General features: G+C 34.5%; 2 protein-coding genes across 2 annotated transcripts in view; one reads left to right on the plus strand and one right to left on the minus strand.

The window, feature by feature from the left end:
* The first annotated feature begins 4,118 nt into the window (after positions 1 to 4,118).
* Positions 4,119 to 12,798, plus strand: LOC144964272 (THO complex subunit 3-like). Its single transcript, XM_078898354.1, has 6 exons — positions 4,119 to 4,295; positions 4,880 to 5,039; positions 5,864 to 6,068; positions 6,570 to 6,731; positions 9,169 to 9,269; positions 10,463 to 12,798. The coding sequence occupies exons 1-6, from the start codon at positions 4,122 to 4,124 to the stop codon at positions 10,612 to 10,614; spliced, it is 954 nt and encodes a 317-aa protein (XP_078754480.1). The 5' UTR covers positions 4,119 to 4,121; the 3' UTR covers positions 10,615 to 12,798.
* Positions 12,799 to 13,914: 1,116 nt separating this feature from the next.
* Positions 13,915 to 20,780, minus strand: part of LOC144966703 (zonadhesin-like) — a 39,159-nt gene continuing 32,293 nt past the window's right edge. The window contains exons 21-24 of the mRNA XM_078903468.1: positions 19,905 to 19,945; positions 18,283 to 18,427; positions 15,139 to 15,201; positions 13,915 to 14,147 (exon numbers count right to left, since the gene is read on the minus strand). Coding sequence (XP_078759594.1) covers positions 15,161 to 15,201; positions 18,283 to 18,427; positions 19,905 to 19,945 — 227 coding nt within the window. The 3' untranslated portion in view covers positions 13,915 to 14,147; positions 15,139 to 15,160. The remainder of the gene's footprint in view (positions 14,148 to 15,138; positions 15,202 to 18,282; positions 18,428 to 19,904; positions 19,946 to 20,780) is intronic.

The following is a 20,780-nucleotide window of genomic DNA, read 5'->3' on the forward strand; positions in this document are numbered from 1 at the left end:
CTTGAAAAAACAGGCTGGTATTTGCCCACCCTGCCCATTATTACCAGCCGTCCCTGCATTGATACAACAATGCCATAATTTGTCATGTTTATCATGTAAAATCATGTATGGACCTACAAAACCATTATTTTGAATGGTGATTTGATGATGATGAACAAAATATGTGTGTTGTACAAAATAAATGGCAAAGCTAACAAAATGCAGTCTCCTTAATAAGAGGAGACTGGGGATTGACAAGTGCTGCAACAAATTGAAAAATAATATCAGATGTTTCTCTTAACATGGTTGGAATATATGAGAGGATGTTAACATTTTTCAGTCTTTCATTAGCTTTCTCAACATGAATTCTACATGAAGCAATTTCTTTTGTTAATAAAATCTCATTTTCAGTAAATTTATTATGTAAAAAGGAAGGGATATTTACAGTTACTCCTTGAGGTAAAATATCTTGAATCAGGATGGGGTTTTACCTTTATTACCTTTATCTGCTAAAATTAAATCTCCAGGGCTTAAAATTAAAAGTTTTAGTAATCCACAATTTTGTACAATGACCTTATCCGAGACAGACCCTGGATACAGTTTAGAAATAAAATTTATCACACCATTTGGACTCAGACCAACAAGAGCTTTAACAGAATTCATGGACCTATAAGAATAAATTAACAGTTGTTTATCCATTTCTTTAGGAATAGCAATTTGGTCATCTGTACAATCAATGATCATTCTGCAATTTGGAAATCTTAAAATGATGATGGAGCTGATAGTTTATTTTTATGTCTAGAAGGGCATGTAACCTTCATAACATTTTCAAAGAGAAGCTTATGGCTTATGTAAAACATGAATAAAAGTTTGTATAATATTTGTTATAGTACTTTCACTAACGCTAAACAATTGTGAAATATGAAGGTTAGCGTAGTTCTGTCTAAGTTTCATCAGTGTAATAATGAAAATTTTGTCTTTTAATGCAACTGTCTCTTCCTGAACTTCCCATCCACTATAATAAATAATGTTACCTCTAAAGCACTCAACATATTGAACAATAATATTAAATATTTTAAAGCAATGTACACCTGTCTCCATTCGAAGAACTTTTTCTGTAAGGCTTGAAACAGTGTAAGTGCGTTGAATCTAACTTAGTTGGGTTTTTTAAAGCTAGCTATTTCCTTATTTTTGTCTGTAATTTCTTGTTCTTGAATTAAATTTGTTGTTCTATTTAAAATATCCTCACTTGTTCTACAATCTGTTTTTTTTAAAAGATGGAATCATGTGATGATGGTGACGAGAGTTGAGATGATGATGAGGGAGAAGATAATGAGGATGATGATGAGGAGGAAAATAATGATGATGAGGAATCTGGTTTTTTTAAAGGTGGGACTTTGTGATGATGATGAAGAGAGTTGAGCTGATGATGATGATGATGATGATGATGATGATGATGATGATGATGATGATGGTGGTGGTGGTGGTGGTGGTGGTGGTGGTGGTGGTGGTGGTGGACTTCTTGATGTTGGTGCCAATTGAGATGGGGTGGGAATTCCTTGTGTCACTTTTCTTTTCTTTCTTTCTGGCTCTGATGGAAACAATTTATTTTTATTTCTGTCAAACCATTCAGGGAGGTTGGCTTTGTCACCATCTCTGAAGTGAAATGAACACACTCTTGATGATGATGTTGGATCTTTTGTCCTTTCTCCTGAAATGAAAAGATTAAAAAAAAAACAATAATTCTGTTGGGCATATTGGGTATATTATTTAATTTGATAAGTACTTTGTTTTAGACTATCTTGTTTGACACCAGCTCAATGCATGATAAATCAAAGGTGTGCAAGAGACTAGGTTACTGGTGGGTCTCTCGCCTGTCTTTTATGAAATCGCACATTCAGCAAAATGTCGCACTTCCTCGTTACTTCTTTTGATGATTTTGACTAGGTATATATAAAAATATGAATTCTTAAATTTACACAGTTAAAGTTGATCTTGGGGTTGAGTGTGGCAAGACTGGCGTTTTCTCTTTATTTCAGTCAGTACTGTACTGGACAGTGCGGTGATGGAAACTTTGGAGTGTCAACAATCGGGCACAGGTAAAGGAGAGAGGTCCCTGCCGCCATCTTGCTTTGTTCACACAGAGTTGCCACCTCGGCTGTCGGGGAGGGGAGGCATGGCAGAGAATCAGAAAAACTTTCCAAAAAAAAGAGGAAAGTATGTGTGTTTGTGTGTGTGTGTGTGTGTGTGTGTGAGAGAGAGAGAGAGAGAGAGAGAGAGAGAGAGAGAGAGAGAGAGAGAGAGAGAGAGAGATATCTGCGTGAGGGGAGGGGTGGGGGGGGGGGGGAAGAGGTTGCGTTATTTTATTTATTTATTTTCATTTTGCCATAAAGGTATCGAGTTTAAAGTAAGATTTTAACAAATATTTTCTTCTCTTTCTTCTTGTTCTCCTTTTTTTTAAAAAATATCACTTATCATTAGAACTTAACTCTCATTCAGTTTATCAGCTTTAACATTAACATCAAAACGATTGAGATATCATTTTTGCTTCAACTTCAATAAAAATCTAGTTTGGAATGTATTTTTATTTATAATTTCGTGCAATTGTACACTTTAATCATAAAATATAGGTCTACGTAAGCTAGAACTTGACCTAGATCTGGACTACGAACTCTATCAAATGTTCGACGAGGCGTGCGTGCTTACCTGACTAAAGTGATCCACTTTTTCTTCAATTTTTTGTCTGCCTGTCCATTTGGAAATCTGTAAAACTTGCAGGAGTGACTCTCTGACTGGTGTAGACAATCTGGTACAAAACACTGGACCATATTTAAGATAAAAATTGTTTTTTGAGCGATTTTCCAATTAATCCTTGCCCGGACCAAGCACGGATTTTTTTTTTGTTTAGAGCCAGCCGATTCGTTGCTAGGCGGACGTGACGTCAGACTGTGGAATCCTATTGGGGTTAGTTATTGAGACATACGAGCAAGAATAACTCAAGCCAAACAGGCCTTCATGGACCTGGGAAACATTTTGAAAAACAAACAGATGTCGTTCGGGATTAGATTCCGAGTCTTGAAGTGCTACGTGTGGCCAATCTTGTTCTACGGATGCGAAAGCTGGACTACAAATGCAGAACACAAAAGAACATTGAAGCTTTTGAAATGTGGTGCTTGAGAAGGATGCAGAGAATATCGTATACCGCACACAAAACGAACGAAGAAGTGCTAAAACAAACATACCAACAAAGGAAACTAATGCCCTTAATAGTGGATCGACAACTATCCTTTTTCGGACACATAGTAAGGAAAGATAAGAATGAATACCTGGCAAGTGTGGGAAAAAATACCTGGTAAACGCGCCCGGGGGAGACAAAGAAAAACACTCATAGACCAACTGAAGGGCTTCACCAACCTAACAATCCAAGAGCTGTTTGAAAAAGCAAGAGACAGGGAGGAATGGAGAGAGATAATTCATGCAGTATCCGAAGCCTGGACCAGGCATGGAACCTAGAAGAAGAAGAATTGAGTTTTAGTTGAAGCAGTCACAACTCATAACATCCGCCAGCCGAATATAACGTAACAACACAGAAACTTCGTGTAACCTTAAACGTTTATCTCGCTCATAAAAATGACTGAGTGATGTCAATTTCGTTCTATCTATAGAGTGTTCTTTGTAGGCAATGCTTCCAATTCATTTAATTACAGCGAATATTAATATTAAGAATCATAGGGGCACGAGCTCCAGTTTATTTGTGATCACCCTTTCATTGAGTCCGATTTTTCGCTTATGAAGCTTCGTGTTGCTTGAGTCTATGTTCCGTCTTGAGAGAGAGAGAGAGAGAGAGAGAGAGAGAGAGAGAAGGGGGGGGGGGGGGGGCAGAACCGGTGGCTACTTTAGATCATGCACCAGTTATACTTTCAAATAAAATAGTGTGTCACTATAATACGCGATCACTAGCATTAAAAGTTTGCCGTATTATTTGTTTGATTTTTAAATTTATAATATTATTTTAAAACTTGCACATTATCATTATCCTTTACCACCTAGTACATAGAAACAACACAAAATACACATAAATTCTTGTTCGGGTCTACTATTCATCATCGTCACCGCCGGTTTTTCCAAATCCCAAAACAAACATGGCGACTTACGCGGAGCAGATGAATAGCTTTTTTCGTACGGCTAGAACTCGAGATATACAAGCTCATGCAGCAAAAGTTCACTCAGTTGCATGGAGTTGTGATGGCAAACGCCTTGCATCTGGATCAGTTGACAAATCAGTCTGTGTCTATTTACTAGATCGAGATCGATTGGTAATATATTGTTCTTCGTCTTGTCTTGTCATGTTTAAAATAATATTGTCCTTGTTGAAGTTGATGATGAAGTTGAACTCAGGCGCTAGGACCTGGACAGTCGCTATCCCTGGCCATGGTGCTGATATTGGTTTTTTGATTTTTGATCACAGCCACTACTCATTATCACTGTTTCCATTCCTAATCTTTTCATCTCTAGGTTTGACTAAACACACTCCCCCCCTCTCTCTCTCTCTCTCTCTCTCTCTCTCTCTCTCACACACACACACACTCTCTCACACACTCTCTCTCTCTCTCTCTCTCTCTCTCTCTCTCTCTCTCTCTCTCTCTCTCTCTAAATCTAGATTAATCTAACTTTACAGAAGTAAAACTTATAAATGTCAAACAATGTTAGTAACTCAGTCTGTCAGTTCATTATCAGTTATAAATTGTATTTATATATCATTTCTAATTATCATTTATTAGATTATTATTATTACCTATTATTATTATTATTATTATTACTTATTATTATTACCTATTATTATTATTATTATTATTATTATTACCTATTATTATTATTATTATTATTACTTATTATTCAGACCAAAGATTATGCCATACTGAAAGGACATGGTGCAAGCGTTGATCAGCTGTGTTGGAATCCTTGTAATCCCTGCCAGTTGGCAACTGCAAGTGGAGATAAAACAGTTCGTATCTGGGATGCCCGCACTAACAAGGCAGTTGCCACTGTCAATACGAAAGGTACTTTTTTTTTTTTTTCTTCCAAATTTTGAAAATATACAATTCCCAAGCTTGTTTGTGGTATTATAATTATAATGGATAGCACAGAGGTAGAGGACTTATGGAAATGGAAGAAATATTACGGATTTTTATTTGACAGCAATTTGGTTGCACTGTAAGAGAATTTGTTATTTTCTTGAGTTATCACAATTTTAAGGAGAAAAAAAAAAAATCCCTGATATTTATAAAAGCTACCTGTCAGTTCTACAGCTATGATGGCTAAGTCGATTGCTAACTCGTAATGGTGTCTGTCAACAATAACAAAGGCCTGAGTGACTTCAACTTCGTTCTATCAATATTGAAAACCAATATAGTGTCTTCATTTCTTTGATGATAGAATTGGGTAAAGTATGAGTTCATTTGCAAGAAACATCTCTATTTATCAGACCATCTCTTTTTTAAACTTTAAATTGTATTCACACGACTGGTTCATTTCGAATTATATCTATCTTAAAGAACATGATTATTTTTGCCTGAAAATATTAGTAATGGACTATCAGTATCATCACAAGTATATTATATGTTATGAGACATTTAAAGTTATTTTAAAAGGATTGTTTCGTTACAAAAATAAAATGGGTTAGAGTTATAAAGCCCATGGAACAATCGTGTTGACTTTAAGTACATAAAAAACCCAAATAACTAAATAACCGGTCTCATATCTTTATATGTAAATTCCATTTTTAGGATCTAAATCACCCCAACATTGCACTATTTTTAAGTGATGGATCTCGATTTTGAAATAAATTTTTAATGAAATTTTATCTTTTTTTACTTTTGCCCAGGGGAAAACATAAATATCTGCTGGTCACCAGATGGGAGCACAATAGCTGTTGGCAACAAGGATGATCTAGTCACGTTCATTGATGCTAAATCTCACCGATCGAGGGCAGAGGAGCAATTTCGGTTTGAAGTAAATGAAATCTCTTGGAATAATGATGGGGATCTGTTTTTTCTCACTAGTGGGCATGGAAGTGTACACATCTTCAGGTCAGTTCTTATATTAATATACTATAACTCAAATGATTTCTGATCTGGTTTAACTCATTTCCTCTACTTAAAATTTGCGAACGAGCCAATGTGCACTTATTTGCAGTTCTGATAACCTAGTTCCTTATGGGCTAATTGTTGTAATGGAAATCTAAAAAAAATGACCCAAAATATTGTCCATTACAACAATGTTAAACTAGGTCCATAAGTGAGTTCGGAGGTCAGACCTACATATATGTACACTTCGGATCGAGCCATTTGTTTCAACTGAAAGATGCAAAGGCTTTGGTGTGCAAGAATCTTTGCATCATATCCAATATTTTATGTAAAAAAAACATGGAGACAATCCCTTTCTTTGAGAGAACATACAATGAATCGACATATTAAGATGTCCTTTTCTCTTTTTTTCCTTTATTAAAAATACCAATATGCGATTTCTTTCGGTTTTAAATAATCTTACTCATATTACCTTTGTCTCTCTACTTGATTTGTTCTTTGCAGTTATCCCGAATTAAAACTACAGCATCTCATCAACGCTCATCCTGCTAACTGTATTTGTATTGAGTTTGACCCCACAGGACAGTACTTTGCTATTGGAAGTGCCGATGCCCTAGTTAGCTTATGGGACTTACAACATCTTGTGTGCGTTAGAACGTTTGGAAGGTAATTTATATTATATTAGACCTGTAAATTCTCAGTCAATTAACTGAAATCAGTCAATTTGTCAAATTCAAATATTTAAAAAAAAAGGAAAGAAAGAAAGAAAGAAGTGAAGAAAGAAAGAATTCACAAATCGTAGTCGAATGACCGTAAAGTAATTAGGAGTGTTCCATAACGCTACGCATAGCTCATGGGAGCCGTTAATATTAACGATGGATTTATTGCCAAGGCTAAGCGGCGCTTTTTAGAATTGGCGTGACTGAACACATCCCAGTGTAATTTCACACAGCCTTCGTTAAATTATTTTTTCACTTTCCAACCTGTCGTGATCCCAACTGTAGCCAATTTTAACTGAGCCGCCGAGCGATAAATTTCACTGTTTCGTCTAAGCCAAAATTGACCACAATTACAAGCAGGGGTTTAAAAGTATAAAAAAAAAATAAAATGCGAATGCCGGAAGTAACATCTCTAGTAGATGATGGAGACACCTTTAAATCGAAAGTTAGATTAGGATAGATTGCTACAAAGCACATTTCGATTGCCTCACATTGTAAACAAACTGGTTGACCGTTTCTTCACTGATTGAGTACCTGATTATAAGAACAATGGTAAGTAGCCTAATTAATTCCCGTGCAAATCAGGACGTTTTCTGCCATGTTTTTGCTCAAGCCCAAGCGAGCTTGCTGTTTTGTGGCGATTTACCTTAATTTCGATTCTTTGAATTTTTCCGCTACGCCTGCCGAAGTTTCTTCTTGATAATTCACTTCTACTTAATAATTCAGTGTATTGGCCCGAAGTCATATTTATTTAAGTTTTTTTTTCTCTGTCATTTACTGATTGAAAATCAAGTTTGCTCATTGCTACATTATTCTAATGTTCTCACAATGGCTGAGCTGTTCGTGGATCGCAATTCAGACTTGTCGAGCATCGATAAAGTTAAAGATGTGAGTGTGAGGAATAAATTCAATTGGTCATGGCTAGAAGTTAAAGATGATAATGGTGATTATTTTTCTGACTATGTCAAAAAAAATTCCAGAGGCAGGAATATGACTTTGATGAAGTCATCTTTACCTATATGAATGACATGCTTATATAGCATTCCTTCTACATCAAATTATGGCAGTCATACTTCCACTTCTAGTAAGAAATAACACCCACTATTTTAATGTATTGTTTTTATCACTCTCCTCTCCAATGATGCCCTTATTTTTTTAAAAATAATTGAATCTTCAGTTTGTCGAAGAGTTTCAGTCAATTTTTATAGAGCTCATTTACAGGTCTAATTATATATAATAATCAGGATGAAATTTACAACTAATCTTATTCTTTCCATTTTTTATAGCATATTTAGAACTGCTGGTTAAGTACCATTTGAATTGCCACCCAAAGTATCACGTGATGTAAATATATGCCCTTGAATATGTAATAAACAAAAATGAATATAATAGCTTCAAATAAAGAACAAAATACTAACCACGGAATGTTTCAACAGTATCTGCCAACTATCTGGTTTTTAAAGTAATGTATTTATGTTTGTATTGGTGGCTGAAGAAGGGTTTTAAGCCCAAAATGTTCCGTGTTTGGTATTTTGTTCATTTTTAAAAGGTTATTATTCAATTTTGTTTATGGCATTTTACAGTCCATAGATTCTGGCATCTTAGTATCACTTACACTTGTATATGGTGTTAATAGGTTTTCTGCTTTTTAAAGATGACAAACATTACAGATTGTGTTATTTCAATTTGACCTATTTTTGGATTATACAGAATCATTAAAGTTTGAAATAACAAATGTTCATTTTTCTCAATAAGGGCATCTTGATTGAAACCAAATTTCATTTACACTTTTTAATTTTCAGCATCGGGTATCACTCACGTATGGTGTATGTTTATTTTTTCTCTAATGTTTTCATGTTTTCCATTTTTTCTTTTACAATTCATTGATCTGTACAATGTTTGGAGAAGTCTTCATGCTATAAAAGATGTATACAATTCCATTTTTCTGTCCTTTAAAAAATTACAAAACTAAATTATAATATAATAGTTGTAAAAGTGATTAATTTGTCTGGCAATAGAGTTTCTGTAAAGGAGCAAAATTTCAAGCAAATTTCCTTAGTGTGAACAGTGAGTCTCATGGACCGGAGTTTGTCCTGGTGTTAAATGAGCAGCTACAATTCCCCGATGCCCATTTATATGCAATTGCTTGTCTATCATCATATCTAACATACCTTTTTGCCCAATTACTGCTGGATTGAACAAGATATCAGAAAATAATCAAGGGTTCCTCCTGGACTCCTCAATTAAAAAAAAAAAAAGTTATTTGTTTTTCTGTTACTTTTTTCAGTAAAATTTAATGAGCGTTTTGTTTTTGTCTCATTTTAATTTACGCTCATGAGTCTGATTTTTCTTCCTTCCCATCCACCTTGTTCTGCATTTTATAGATTAGAATGGCCGGTGAGGACACTGAGTTTCAGCAGTGATGGGAAAATGTTGGCTTCATCCTCTGAAGATTTGGTCATTGATATTGCTGAAGTGGAAACTGGTATTTATATGTTTTTTCATCAACTTTATCATTTGAGATAGAATTGTAGGTCTAGAATTTAATTTATCATTACCACTTCTTCCAGCCGATATGGGAATAATTTTCAACGTTTTGTTCTCCTTCAGTTGCAATTTCTAGTTTTCTGCTTGCAATTGAATTTAGATTATGATATGAAAATTAAAGATTGTTTTATAATGGCTAACTTTCGAATCTCTGAATGCTTTTCATTAATAGAATAACAAGATGCTGAATCTGTCGCACGACGATTTTATTTATTTCGTCAGCAGCCCATGTCAAATAAATTTTAATTTCTTACAATACAAGTTACTTGCTAGCCATCCTTTTTGTACAAAATTCTTAAAATACCGGTATCACTATAACCAAGTACTTACTCGCATCTGAATTGATTGGCTTAATTTTGTAAAATGCCTTACTTTGCGATGCATACTACACGACCAAATTTTTATTATCATTCTTTCACCTGGAATAATTATTACTGTTTTGAAACTTTTATTTCAATTACAATATATATGAGAGACAACCCTGGAATATTTTGTGTAGTCTGAAAGGAACCTAAGCAATCGTATGATATGTCAATTAGTGACATTTACTACATAACACGTCAGCTGGCCTTCAAATTCTCTGATTGGGTAATCATAAGTTTTGTGGAATTTATAAACCAAAGCCATTCATCTACTGAATTATCAATTCACAGTAACAAATTTGTTTTGAAGCTACTCATAGTCTTCTCTAGTAAGAAAAATTTATATTGTGAGAGAATTGTCGTCATTTGGGTTTGTTTTTAGTTATTTATTTATGACTGACTATGAAATAATAATTTACCATATATTTATTATATAATATTTCATTCATTTTTCACTTATTTGAATAAAATGTACAGGCCCATGGAGCTGGAGTTTTATCCTGGTTCTTTAGTGATTAATGGACAATAGCAAATGCTTGCGACCCGTTGGATAGGATGCTATTCTATTGCAAAGTACTTTCTGCCATTCTAATAGATCCAACTACCCCCGATGGTGGACACGGGGGTGAGAAAAAAATCTCAACTGCACCCAGGTTGATCTCAGTCCCTTTGCTAGTTAAACGAATGCTCTACTAACTGAGATTTCGGGACCCCTAAGTTTGCCAAAGGAAAAGACAATTAAATAATAACATAACCTCCATTTTTTCAGGTGAAAAGCTCCACCAAATTAGTTGTGACTCACCCACCTTTACAGTCGCATGGCATCCTAAAAAGAATCTACTGGCATACGCCTGTGACGACAGACGAGAGAGAGATGCTGGTTTAGTCAGGGTGTTTGGTTTCCCTTCTGATTCATCCTGATACTGAAAAGCTGTTCAATCTCTTCGTCCACATCTTTTGTAAATAGTAAATTGTTGCCCAATCACAACATACACCATAAATCATAAATGATAATTGTTGAATGGAACGGAAGACGTTGATTACATTGAATCTTCCATTCCGTTTGACCGATGTGCACATGCATTGCAGGTCTGATAACCAAATGCGATTATGGGCTTGATTTAACATTGTTGTAATGGACAATATTTTGCCTTGGTTTGATAGTATTTCCATTACAACAATGAGACCCTAACAATTTGAATTATGAGACCTGTAAATAAATACACATCGCATTTGATCATTGTTATGAATTTCTTCGAGCAGTAACATTTTCACCATCATTCGTATAAAAATCACAGTAAGAGATACGAACGAAGGTTGCCAATTTTCCGTATATTTACGGAATTTAGTATGTTATAACCCCTCAGCATATTTTCCAATCACCCTCTAAACGAAAAGAAAAAAATAAGTACATAATGACTTTTTTTACTGGAAATTAACACTCAGAGAGGCGTCAATGTTTTTGGGTAAACGTCCAGAAAATTTTTGCCCCCTGAATTGGCAACCCTGAGAACATTGATGGTCCCTTGTAACCAATATAAGTTTTTAGATGACATTGTTAAATTAATATGTGGGTATTTTTTTCATTGTTTTTAAGGCTACACAATCTGCTTGTCTTTTTTTTTTACTTGATCGTATGATGACATAGTCGCCAACTTTCCTGATAAAATCGGGACTGTCCTGATTTGTCAATCTGGAGTAAAATTTTGTTTTTAAAAAAAATTGTACTGTTTATATGTATGTATTAAAATCACTCTTTCATGTCCCAGGATTATGATATGTTTTTCTTTGACTAGCAAATCAAAATCAAAATAGAATAATAAAATACCCTTTATTCATCCCCAAGGGGAAATTTGACTGTAGGGTATATTCCAAGGGAAGACTGGAATAACCCAGGAGTCAGTCGCAAAGTGTGCTAAGGCCACATAATGAGGCAGGTGATTGAACTCGCTACTACTGAGCCATGCTGCCCCCAGGAACAGAAAGAGCTTTAAATCTAGATTATTTTATATAATAATTGTGCCTTGGGATGTCCTGATTTAGCTCTTGGAAAAGTTGGCTGTTATGTGATAGTTATGAGATAGGCTTTTACTTTATATAATAATTGTGCATTGGGATGTCCTGATTTAGCTCTTTGAATAGTTGGCCGTTATGTGATAGTTATGAGATAGGCTTTTACTTTATATAATAATTGTGCATTGGGATGTCCTGATTTAGCTCTTTGAATAGTTGGCCGTTATGTGATAGTTATGAGATAGGCTTTTACTTTATATAATAATTGTGCATTGGGATGTCCTGATTTAGCTCTTTGAATAGTTGGCTGTTATGTGATAGTTATGAGATAGGCTTTTACTTTATATAATAATTGTGCATTGGGATGTCCTGATTTAGCTCTTTGAATAGTTGGCCGTTATGTGATAGTTATGAGATAGGCTTTTACTTTATATAATAATTGTGCATTGGGATGTCCTGATTTAGCTCTTTGAATAGTTGGCCGTTATGTGATAGTTATGAGATAGGCTTTTACTTTATATAATAATTGTGCATTGGGATGTCCTGATTTAGCTCTTTGAATAGTTGGCCGTTATGTGATAGTTATGAGATAGGCTTTTACTTTATATAATAATTGTGCATTGGGATGTCCTGATTTAGCTCTTTGAATAGTTGGCCGTTATGTGATAGTTATGAGATAGGCTTTTACTTTATATAATAATTGTGCATTGGGATGTCCTGATTTAGCTCTTTGAATAGTTGGCCGTTATGTGATAGTTATGAGATAGGCTTTTACTTTATATAATAATTGTGCATTGGGATGTCCTGATTTAGCTCTTTGAATAGTTGGCCGCTATGTGATAGTTATGAGATAGGCTTTTACTTTATATAATAATTGTGCATTGGGATGTCCTGATTTAGCTCTTTGAATAGTTGGCTGTTATGTGATAGTTATGAGATAGGCTTTTACTTTATATAATAATTGTGCCTTGGGATGTCCTGATTTAGCTCTTGGAAAAGTTGGCCGCTACGTGATAGTTATGAGATACGGCTTATGGTGTGTTTTCAGAACAATGGGGAATAATAACTATATAATATAACATGTTAACCAAATAGAGAGGAAGATTGAAAATTGTTCAATTGAATTTGAAATCAATTAGTTAATAAATTATGTGAAAAATGCTGATATGGAATTGACCCGATTGTCTTGGTTGTCATGAATGAACTTGTTAAAAGAATTCACCAGCTCATTTATACTCATACAAGAGAGAGGGGATGGTGGTGGAAGAGAGGGCTATATGTGTGTGTGTATATATATATATATATATATATATATATATATATATATATATATATATATATATATATATATATATATATATATATATATATATATATATATAGAGAGAGAGAGAGAGAGAGAGAGAGAGGGGTGGGGGGAACTTTTATTGATTAATAAACCAATTTTTAAAACTGATAATGTTTGTTCTTTGTTATACATCTTTCTTTTCTTATTAGAGGTTTGATTTTTACAAAATTAAATATACTTGTGATGTTGATGGCTTTGTGTCTTGGAATGAAATTACTTGGATTTTGTCCTGGCCCTGGCTGGAGTCCTTGACTGAGAAGGAAACAGTCAAATGTATATTATTAGTTTTGAGAGATGTTATTTTTTCCTTGTAATTCATATCTCTCTCTTCATGTTGTGTACTATGACAGTTTTTGTTTGGAACATATTTTGTAAACATTTGAATGTATTCCTTGTATTTGAGTCATGTGCCTGTGTCTTTTAGTGATCTCAAACTTAGTACACTTAATCTCTCTCTTATTGACTCTTTCGATCAGATCATCGTTTACACATCACACAAAATGGCGAAAGCAGCCAGACGACGACCCAATAAATAAATGTGGCTCTTGTCGTATCTGCTGTCTCATATGATCTGTGGTCTGATTGGAGTGAGCCAAACCAAGCTACATCACAACACCCCAAAACAAATACAAATCCAAGACAAAATCTATTTTTGACATATAGATCTATCTGTTTATTTGTCTTTATTCAAGAATCTTAAACTGCATAAAAGATCAAAGTATGATTGAAAGAGGGCGAACAAATTAAAGATGATTCAAGAAAATATCTTGTCCATTTAAAAAAAATCTGATATTTTGGGATGATTTTTTCTTGTTTTATTCTTTTCAGCAGTGCATACATAATTCCATAGCTTCTTCAGATTTTTGTTTAGTATTTTTTTTTCTTCTGTTCTATTTACTACACATACACATATGTATATATATTGCTTATCAGGATCCACCGTGACCCCTTCTGTTCTCTCTTTTTTTATTTGTCTTGTTCAAATTAATTAGGTTTTATGTTTTATATTTTAGCTTATAATGATTCTGTTTTAAAAAAAAAAATTGAAATAGAATAAGTTATGTCTTGTGACTCGAGCTTTGGCATTCAACACCTGAAATTGGACATGGAAAAATAGGAGGGATTAAGAAATTTATTGATTTAAGTGATTTGGGTAGGGAGGTCACTTGTTGTGTCTTCTAACCCCCTGTATCTGTTATCCAGGTTGTTTTCTTTGTCTTACTAAAACAAGTTGACTCGATTTTGTCCTGTCCTTGGCTTACTAAAACGAGTTGACTCGATTTTGTCCTGTCCCTGGCTTACTAAAACGAGTTGACTCGATTTTGTCCTGTCCCTGGCTTACTAAAACGTGTTGACTCGATTTTGTCCTGTCCCTGGCTTACTAAATTGACTCGATTTTGTCCTGTCCCTGGCTTACTAAAACGAGTTGACTTTGCCCTGTCCCTGGCTGGAATATTTGACTGAGAGGGAAACAATTTGGGACAATATCATTTCCTTGTAAATCATCTCTCTGTTATGTACTCTCATATTTCTTGTTATACTGAATATAATATGTATAGTAATAGTAAGAATGTCAGTGAATGTATACCTTTTTTTAAACTGTCCCGTCTTATTCCTTTTTACTGGGGATGAAATGATCTTAATTGTCTCAAAAGTGTTGCAAGCGCTGAAAAACGCTTCAAAAAACTTAAAATTCAATATTTCGAGGTGTTTTCAATTATTTTTTGGGGGGTTATTTTTCATGTTTTAATTTATATATTTTTATTTACAATACATAATCTATCGTGTATTTCTGGATATTGCCCAGTGCTGTTCAAACCAGGTGCATTCTACACCCCAGGGTGTACCAAATTTTTAAAAGGATGTAACACTTTGACAGGGTGTACTTGGGGTGTACCTACAATATACCTGGGTATTACAATATAAGTCACTCTACAAAAAGCAAACTTCTATATGTAATAGGTACATGATGAAGGTATTTTGATATCATATAATTATAATTTACGACTGGAGCGCGCAAAGTTTTGAAAAGTTGAAAGCGTGTACGATTTCAAAAGATATTGACAAATACTGATATAGCCTACCTTTTGCTGGTACTCCTGGGATCTAATGATGTTTGCATTTCTTAGTGCTTGTAGTTGGTGATGCTGGGATTGGGAAATGAGAAAGATGAACAGAAAGAAAAGATTAAATGAGGTGTCTTGCGAATTAAAAAAAAAAATCAAGTGCAAAGTTATTGGGTGCAATAATGTCATTAAAAAATTAACTGGTAATAAATGAAAAGATTGATAGATAAATTAGTACTAAAAATTCGGTAAGTTAAATTGACCATAACGATACGTGACACATATTTCCCTTTAATTTTTAATGTACAATATATATATATATATATATATATATATATATATATATATATATATATAATAATTATATATATTATATATATATATATAAGTAGAACATGAAAGTAACGTACTCGGAAATAGCGAGTAAATCTAAATCCGTTTTTTTCTCTTATTTGAGTCAATAAATTAGCATGCAAGTTAGCGAGTATGAAAAAGAGTAATCGGAAATAACGAGCATTTCTGCCCAGCCTTGGACTTCGAAGAAGTAAAGCAAACACAGACAAGGGCGATTTAAATATTTTTAGCTAGCTTCTTTCTTTTCTTATTTTTCGTTACGAGTAATATTACATAGTAGCTAGTCTAGAGTACATAGTAGGCGAAACAAATTTGGTTGGGGTTGGTGTGTGTGTTTTTGTGCGTTGGGGGTCAATTATTCACCAATGTGGTCAACATGCTCACTTCGCAGCATCGGTCAGCGATCGCATCGTTAAACGAACGACACGATTAGCGAGAGGGGGAGCGTGGAAATCATTTCAGTGGGAATCAAGTGATTGAAGTGATGCTGCTTACCTCATAAACATGCCAGTGCATACAAACACTCGCGCACTACACATACATACACGAAATCTTGATGGAAATGGAAGGGCGTGGATCAACTTCAACCTGTGGCATCATTTACGTAGTTAACGAAGGCCGTGTTCAACCCGCCTTCCCCCACTTTATCCACACATAGTCATTTGCACGCACGCGCGGCACACACACACACACACACACATTGTCTTTCCATATATTTTTGTATGGCCGAGTGACCTTTCCTGGCAACTCGGGAATAGCGAGAACTCGGAAATAGCGAGTAATCAGGAGTGGACCGTCGAACTCGCTATTTCCGAGTTCTACTGTATATATATATATATATATATATATATATATATATATATATTATATATATATATATATTATATATATATATATATATATTGAATCGTGCTGGATACAAATATGGTACGAAAAGTGCTCGACATGTATCAATGGAGCGAATTATTATTTTATTTACCACAATGTTGGAGTCAGTCTGACTCCACATTGTGGTAAATATTAAAATAATATATATATATATATATATATATATATATATATATATATACATATATATATATATATACGGTTAAACCTTCACTCTCCTTCTAACTCACTCTAAGTCTCTCGTAAGGTAAAATGACAGTAGGATAAAGATCTGAACAAGTGTGTATGAAAGGTGCCAGGCAAAGCAAGAAAGAAAAGCCTACGCGAAAAAAAAAACAAAAAAAAAAAACAAACCATCCCAAAAAAAAAACCCAGTCTACCTCGAATGGGGATCGAACCTCAGACATTAAATTTTACTCACATTACAGATTACAAATTAAAGTTAAAAATCCATATCTGAGTATCATCTGGCATGCCTGCCTGATATTACATATTATTGTGTATATCGTTTTTGAGGAGTTGTGCGGATAGAAAAATGGAATTCTCAGCACAGAGCTTTGATGAACACATTCTCTTTGCTGAACTATTAGCTAATGAATATTTACGAATTACAACCATTTATAAACGTAAACGTCATCAACTAACTGCATGTAAAAATGTTTTCCACCTCTTCTGTGGAGTGTTAGACTGTCATCTGCATTTTTTGCCAAATTGGGACCTACAATTTGCCAAAAAACACCCCAAAATTTGCCAAGAAATGTGCCAAAAAGACAAAAATTTGCCACACTTTGGGTCCTTATTTGAGGATTGTTTTGACGAAACGATCCATGACTGAAGTTGGAAGTGTAAGTGACTCGATTTATTTGACTTGAGAAATGAAATGACTGTGAATAGCTTTGTTACAAAGATTTTAAAGGATCATTATCCGTAGAGAGTAGCTTCCTTTGGTTTGGGCCCAGGCAAAGCTGCAATATTTCTCAAGTTTCGCACTTTTTATTTCGTTATTTTGTTTTCGCTTCTTTTTTTCCCCCAAAATTTGCCACGCGATTTGCCAATTTTTCAACTTGCCACGATTTGCCAATTTTGGGAAATTTGCCAAAATTTGCGGATCGCCCTGATATTTGCGGCCGCAAAAAATGCAGATGACAGGTTAGAGTGAATAGAGCCAAGTATATTTGTGACCCATCGTCTGAAAACGGTATTATGTCGGAACGAATCAAATTCTTAAAAGCCAAATTAAATGTTCAACTGGTCAAATATATAAATTGTTGACATTAGCACCCTAAAATATGGTTGTCATTTTCCTCAATAAATCATATAAACTCAACACAAATCTGATATTTCTGGCTATGAATTCAATTTTCAACATCTTAACCAACCCGACTTAATACCGTTTTGAGGCGAAGGGTCACATTTTATAAAATCTTTCCAAACCTGATTTTGACACATTATTTATTTGAATTGCCAATTTAATGACTTGCAACTTGCAGTAAATCCCCATTCTATAGGGGCAATGCGGTAGAGTGAAATGGTATTCTGCTTCATACACTGGTGGTAACAGGGCGATAATGTATTCAAGTCCCGTGACTGTGGTGCCTTGAGCATGTTGTCCTGTCCTACCTTATTTGCATTATTGTTCTGCTGTTCACAGCTGGAAGATGACCGAGTTATTACAGACACATGTTCCCGAATAAGCTGAATTTTAGCCACATTTTTAAAGCGCAAATTTATCACAATCTGTCCTCTAATTACAAAAATTCTCTTCTTATCTTTCTAAAATGGTATAGAAGTATTCTTATAATATTCAGATTTGGCAAAGTTTATGACCAATTTTGGCTAATTTTGAGACGAATTTTGCCTTTTATCTGGCTGCTTTTGGAGTTTAATTTGGTATTTTAAAAAGTGTGATTAAATGCTCACCAATACATTCATCCCATTTTTCTGGATCTATATGAGTAAAACACTTCGTGCCATCTGGACAACTATACGATGTGTCCGTTTTCCACAATCCTTCTTGACACTCCATTCTCACTGTGCAGTTATCCTTGATCCAGAACGAACCATGCTGAAACCAAGATAAAAAAATGGAGCATTAAAATAGAGCTTTTTAATACAGCGCAAAATCCACTAAATGTGCTCAAAGCGCTTTACAAAGGGGCCCTGGCCAACAGCAACATTTAACATGTAGGACGGGACACGACGCCTATTAGGCGATATTACAATTTTTCGGACAAAGACAACACTTAACGGACAGGTACTCATTTTACACCTGAATGTGAGTAAACAGCCTTTTCCAAGGAATCAACTATGCGCCGAGCGAGGCTCGAACCCAGGACCTTCCGATCCGAAAGCGAGTGTCATACCACTAGACTACATAGCCGCACATGATATCATGATACTATTGAGATCAGAAAACATTATAACAACATTTGACCGATGGAAAATCTGAAAAGTTGTGCACGAAACAGTAGCAGACAAAGCAGACAAAGAAAAGTACAAGTACAAAAATAAATCACACCAACCCCCCCCCCCCCCCCCCCCCCCCCCCCCCTCCTCTTCTCAAAAGTCAGTCCGCCTCGACTGGTGCTCTCTTTAATAATAATAATAACAACAATAATAATAATAATAATAATAATATAATAATAATAATAATAATAATAATAATAATAATAATAACGACAATAATATAATAATATAATAATAATAATAATAATAATAATAATAATAATAATAATAATAATAATAATAATAATAATAATAATAATAATAATAATAATAATAACGACAACAACAACAATAATAATAATAATAATAATAATAATAATAATAATAATAATAATAATAATAATAATAATAATAATAATAATAATAATAATAATAATAATAATAATACTAATAATAATAACAATAATAATAATAATAATATGTCTTTATTGTCCTCAAAATAGTGACAATTCGGCATTTGGTTATACATTTATAACAATACAATATTATAAAGAACATACATTACATAATATACACACACATAATATGCTCACTAGTAACATCGTAATCATCATCAACTACTTCATCATCAGCATCATTCTCTTTCACAATGCTCTTTTTCTGCCTTGTACTTAATCTCGAACTTTTTGCAGCAAGTCGAATATAATATTAATATTATGACACCACACGTTTCAAGGCTAGTGTCTGGGGGACTCTTTCTTTGCGGGTTGTTCACTTTGAGCTCAATTAATGAATCTACTCCTATTTCTGAGTTTAGCTAGCCTTGGGGGGAAAGCCTTTCCAGTTTATCTTCGAAATTTGGTAACAATTAGTTGCCGATTCCTACAATTCGATGCTCACCTGGTACCAGGTGCTCAAATACCCTACTTCACGGCACGAGCAAAAATCTTGCGGCAAGGCCTGTTCAAATTTGAACATCTCCGAACAACCTATGAATTTCAAGATATCCGGAATTCTAGAAATTTTGGGAAACATAACATCCCGTAAATAAATCAAAATAAATAAGATATTTATGAATATAAGGGAGAAACACTTACTGCATAATAACGCCAATTAGGGGTATAACATCCGTACAATACTTTGGAAAAAAAAAAGGGGGGGGGGGGGGAATAAAACTGAAAGTGTAAGGAAAATTGGGATGTGGAGAAGATTGCTGTTGTGACATAAACTATATTCCTTCTCTATAGATAGTATGCGCTTGGCCAAAAAGCTCATTATATTGCCATCCGGAAGTAAAACGGACCAACACACAAAACAATGTGTAACCTTGAACGTTTATATTCTGGTTAATACGGTTCAGTAAGAATGAATCATAAACGTGGATGGCAGAAAACAATAGCAAAGACCCGAAGGACGTCAACTTCATTCTATTTATACAATCAACAAATCTCCATTTTCATACAATTTTATGCTTCATGTGCTGATACTGATATGAAAACTCATGATTAAAAAAAATAAAATTAAATAAGCTTTTATATAGGGCAATATCCACTAAATGCGCTCAAAGCGCTTTACAAGGGGTCCCTTGTCAACAGCAACATTTAACATCTAGGAAAGGACATGACGCCTGTTAGGCGATATTACAATTTTTCGGACAAAGACAACACTGTTAACGGCCAGGTACTCATTTTACACCTGAATACGGTGAGAGAATGTAAGTTAACAGCCTTTTCCAAGGACTCAACTATGCGCCGAGCGAGGCTCGAACCTAGGACTTTCCGATCCGAAAGCGAGTGTCATACCACTAGACCACATAGCCGCACGATTTTGAAATTGTCATGCCGTTTTTGCTGGTTGATGATGCCTTGTGTTTATAAATAAGCCATTGTCTCTGTGGATTGATATGTTGGTTAGAAGGGAATACGAAATAGATAGTGATTGTGACATTCAACTAACAAAAATATATGGAATTC

The sequence above is a fragment of the Berghia stephanieae genome, chromosome 2 (assembly GCF_034508935.2).
Source record: "Berghia stephanieae isolate SIO BIC M18660-M18661 chromosome 2, UCSD_Bste_1.3, whole genome shotgun sequence".
Lineage (NCBI taxonomy): Eukaryota > Metazoa > Mollusca > Gastropoda > Nudibranchia > Aeolidiidae > Berghia > Berghia stephanieae.

What these genes read in the sequence shown, in the direction of transcription:
- LOC144964272 (XM_078898354.1), top strand. Translation starts at nt 4,122, where the DNA reads ATGGCGACTTACGCGGAGCAGATGAATAGCTTTTTTCGTACGGCTAGA. An exon ending in TACTAGATCGAGATCGATTG is followed by an intron (nt 4,296 to 4,879) that starts GTAATATATTGT and finishes CTTATTATTCAG; the next exon opens with ACCAAAGATTATGCCATACT. An exon ending in GGAAGTGTACACATCTTCAG is followed by an intron (nt 6,069 to 6,569) that starts GTCAGTTCTTAT and finishes TGTTCTTTGCAG; the next exon opens with TTATCCCGAATTAAAACTAC.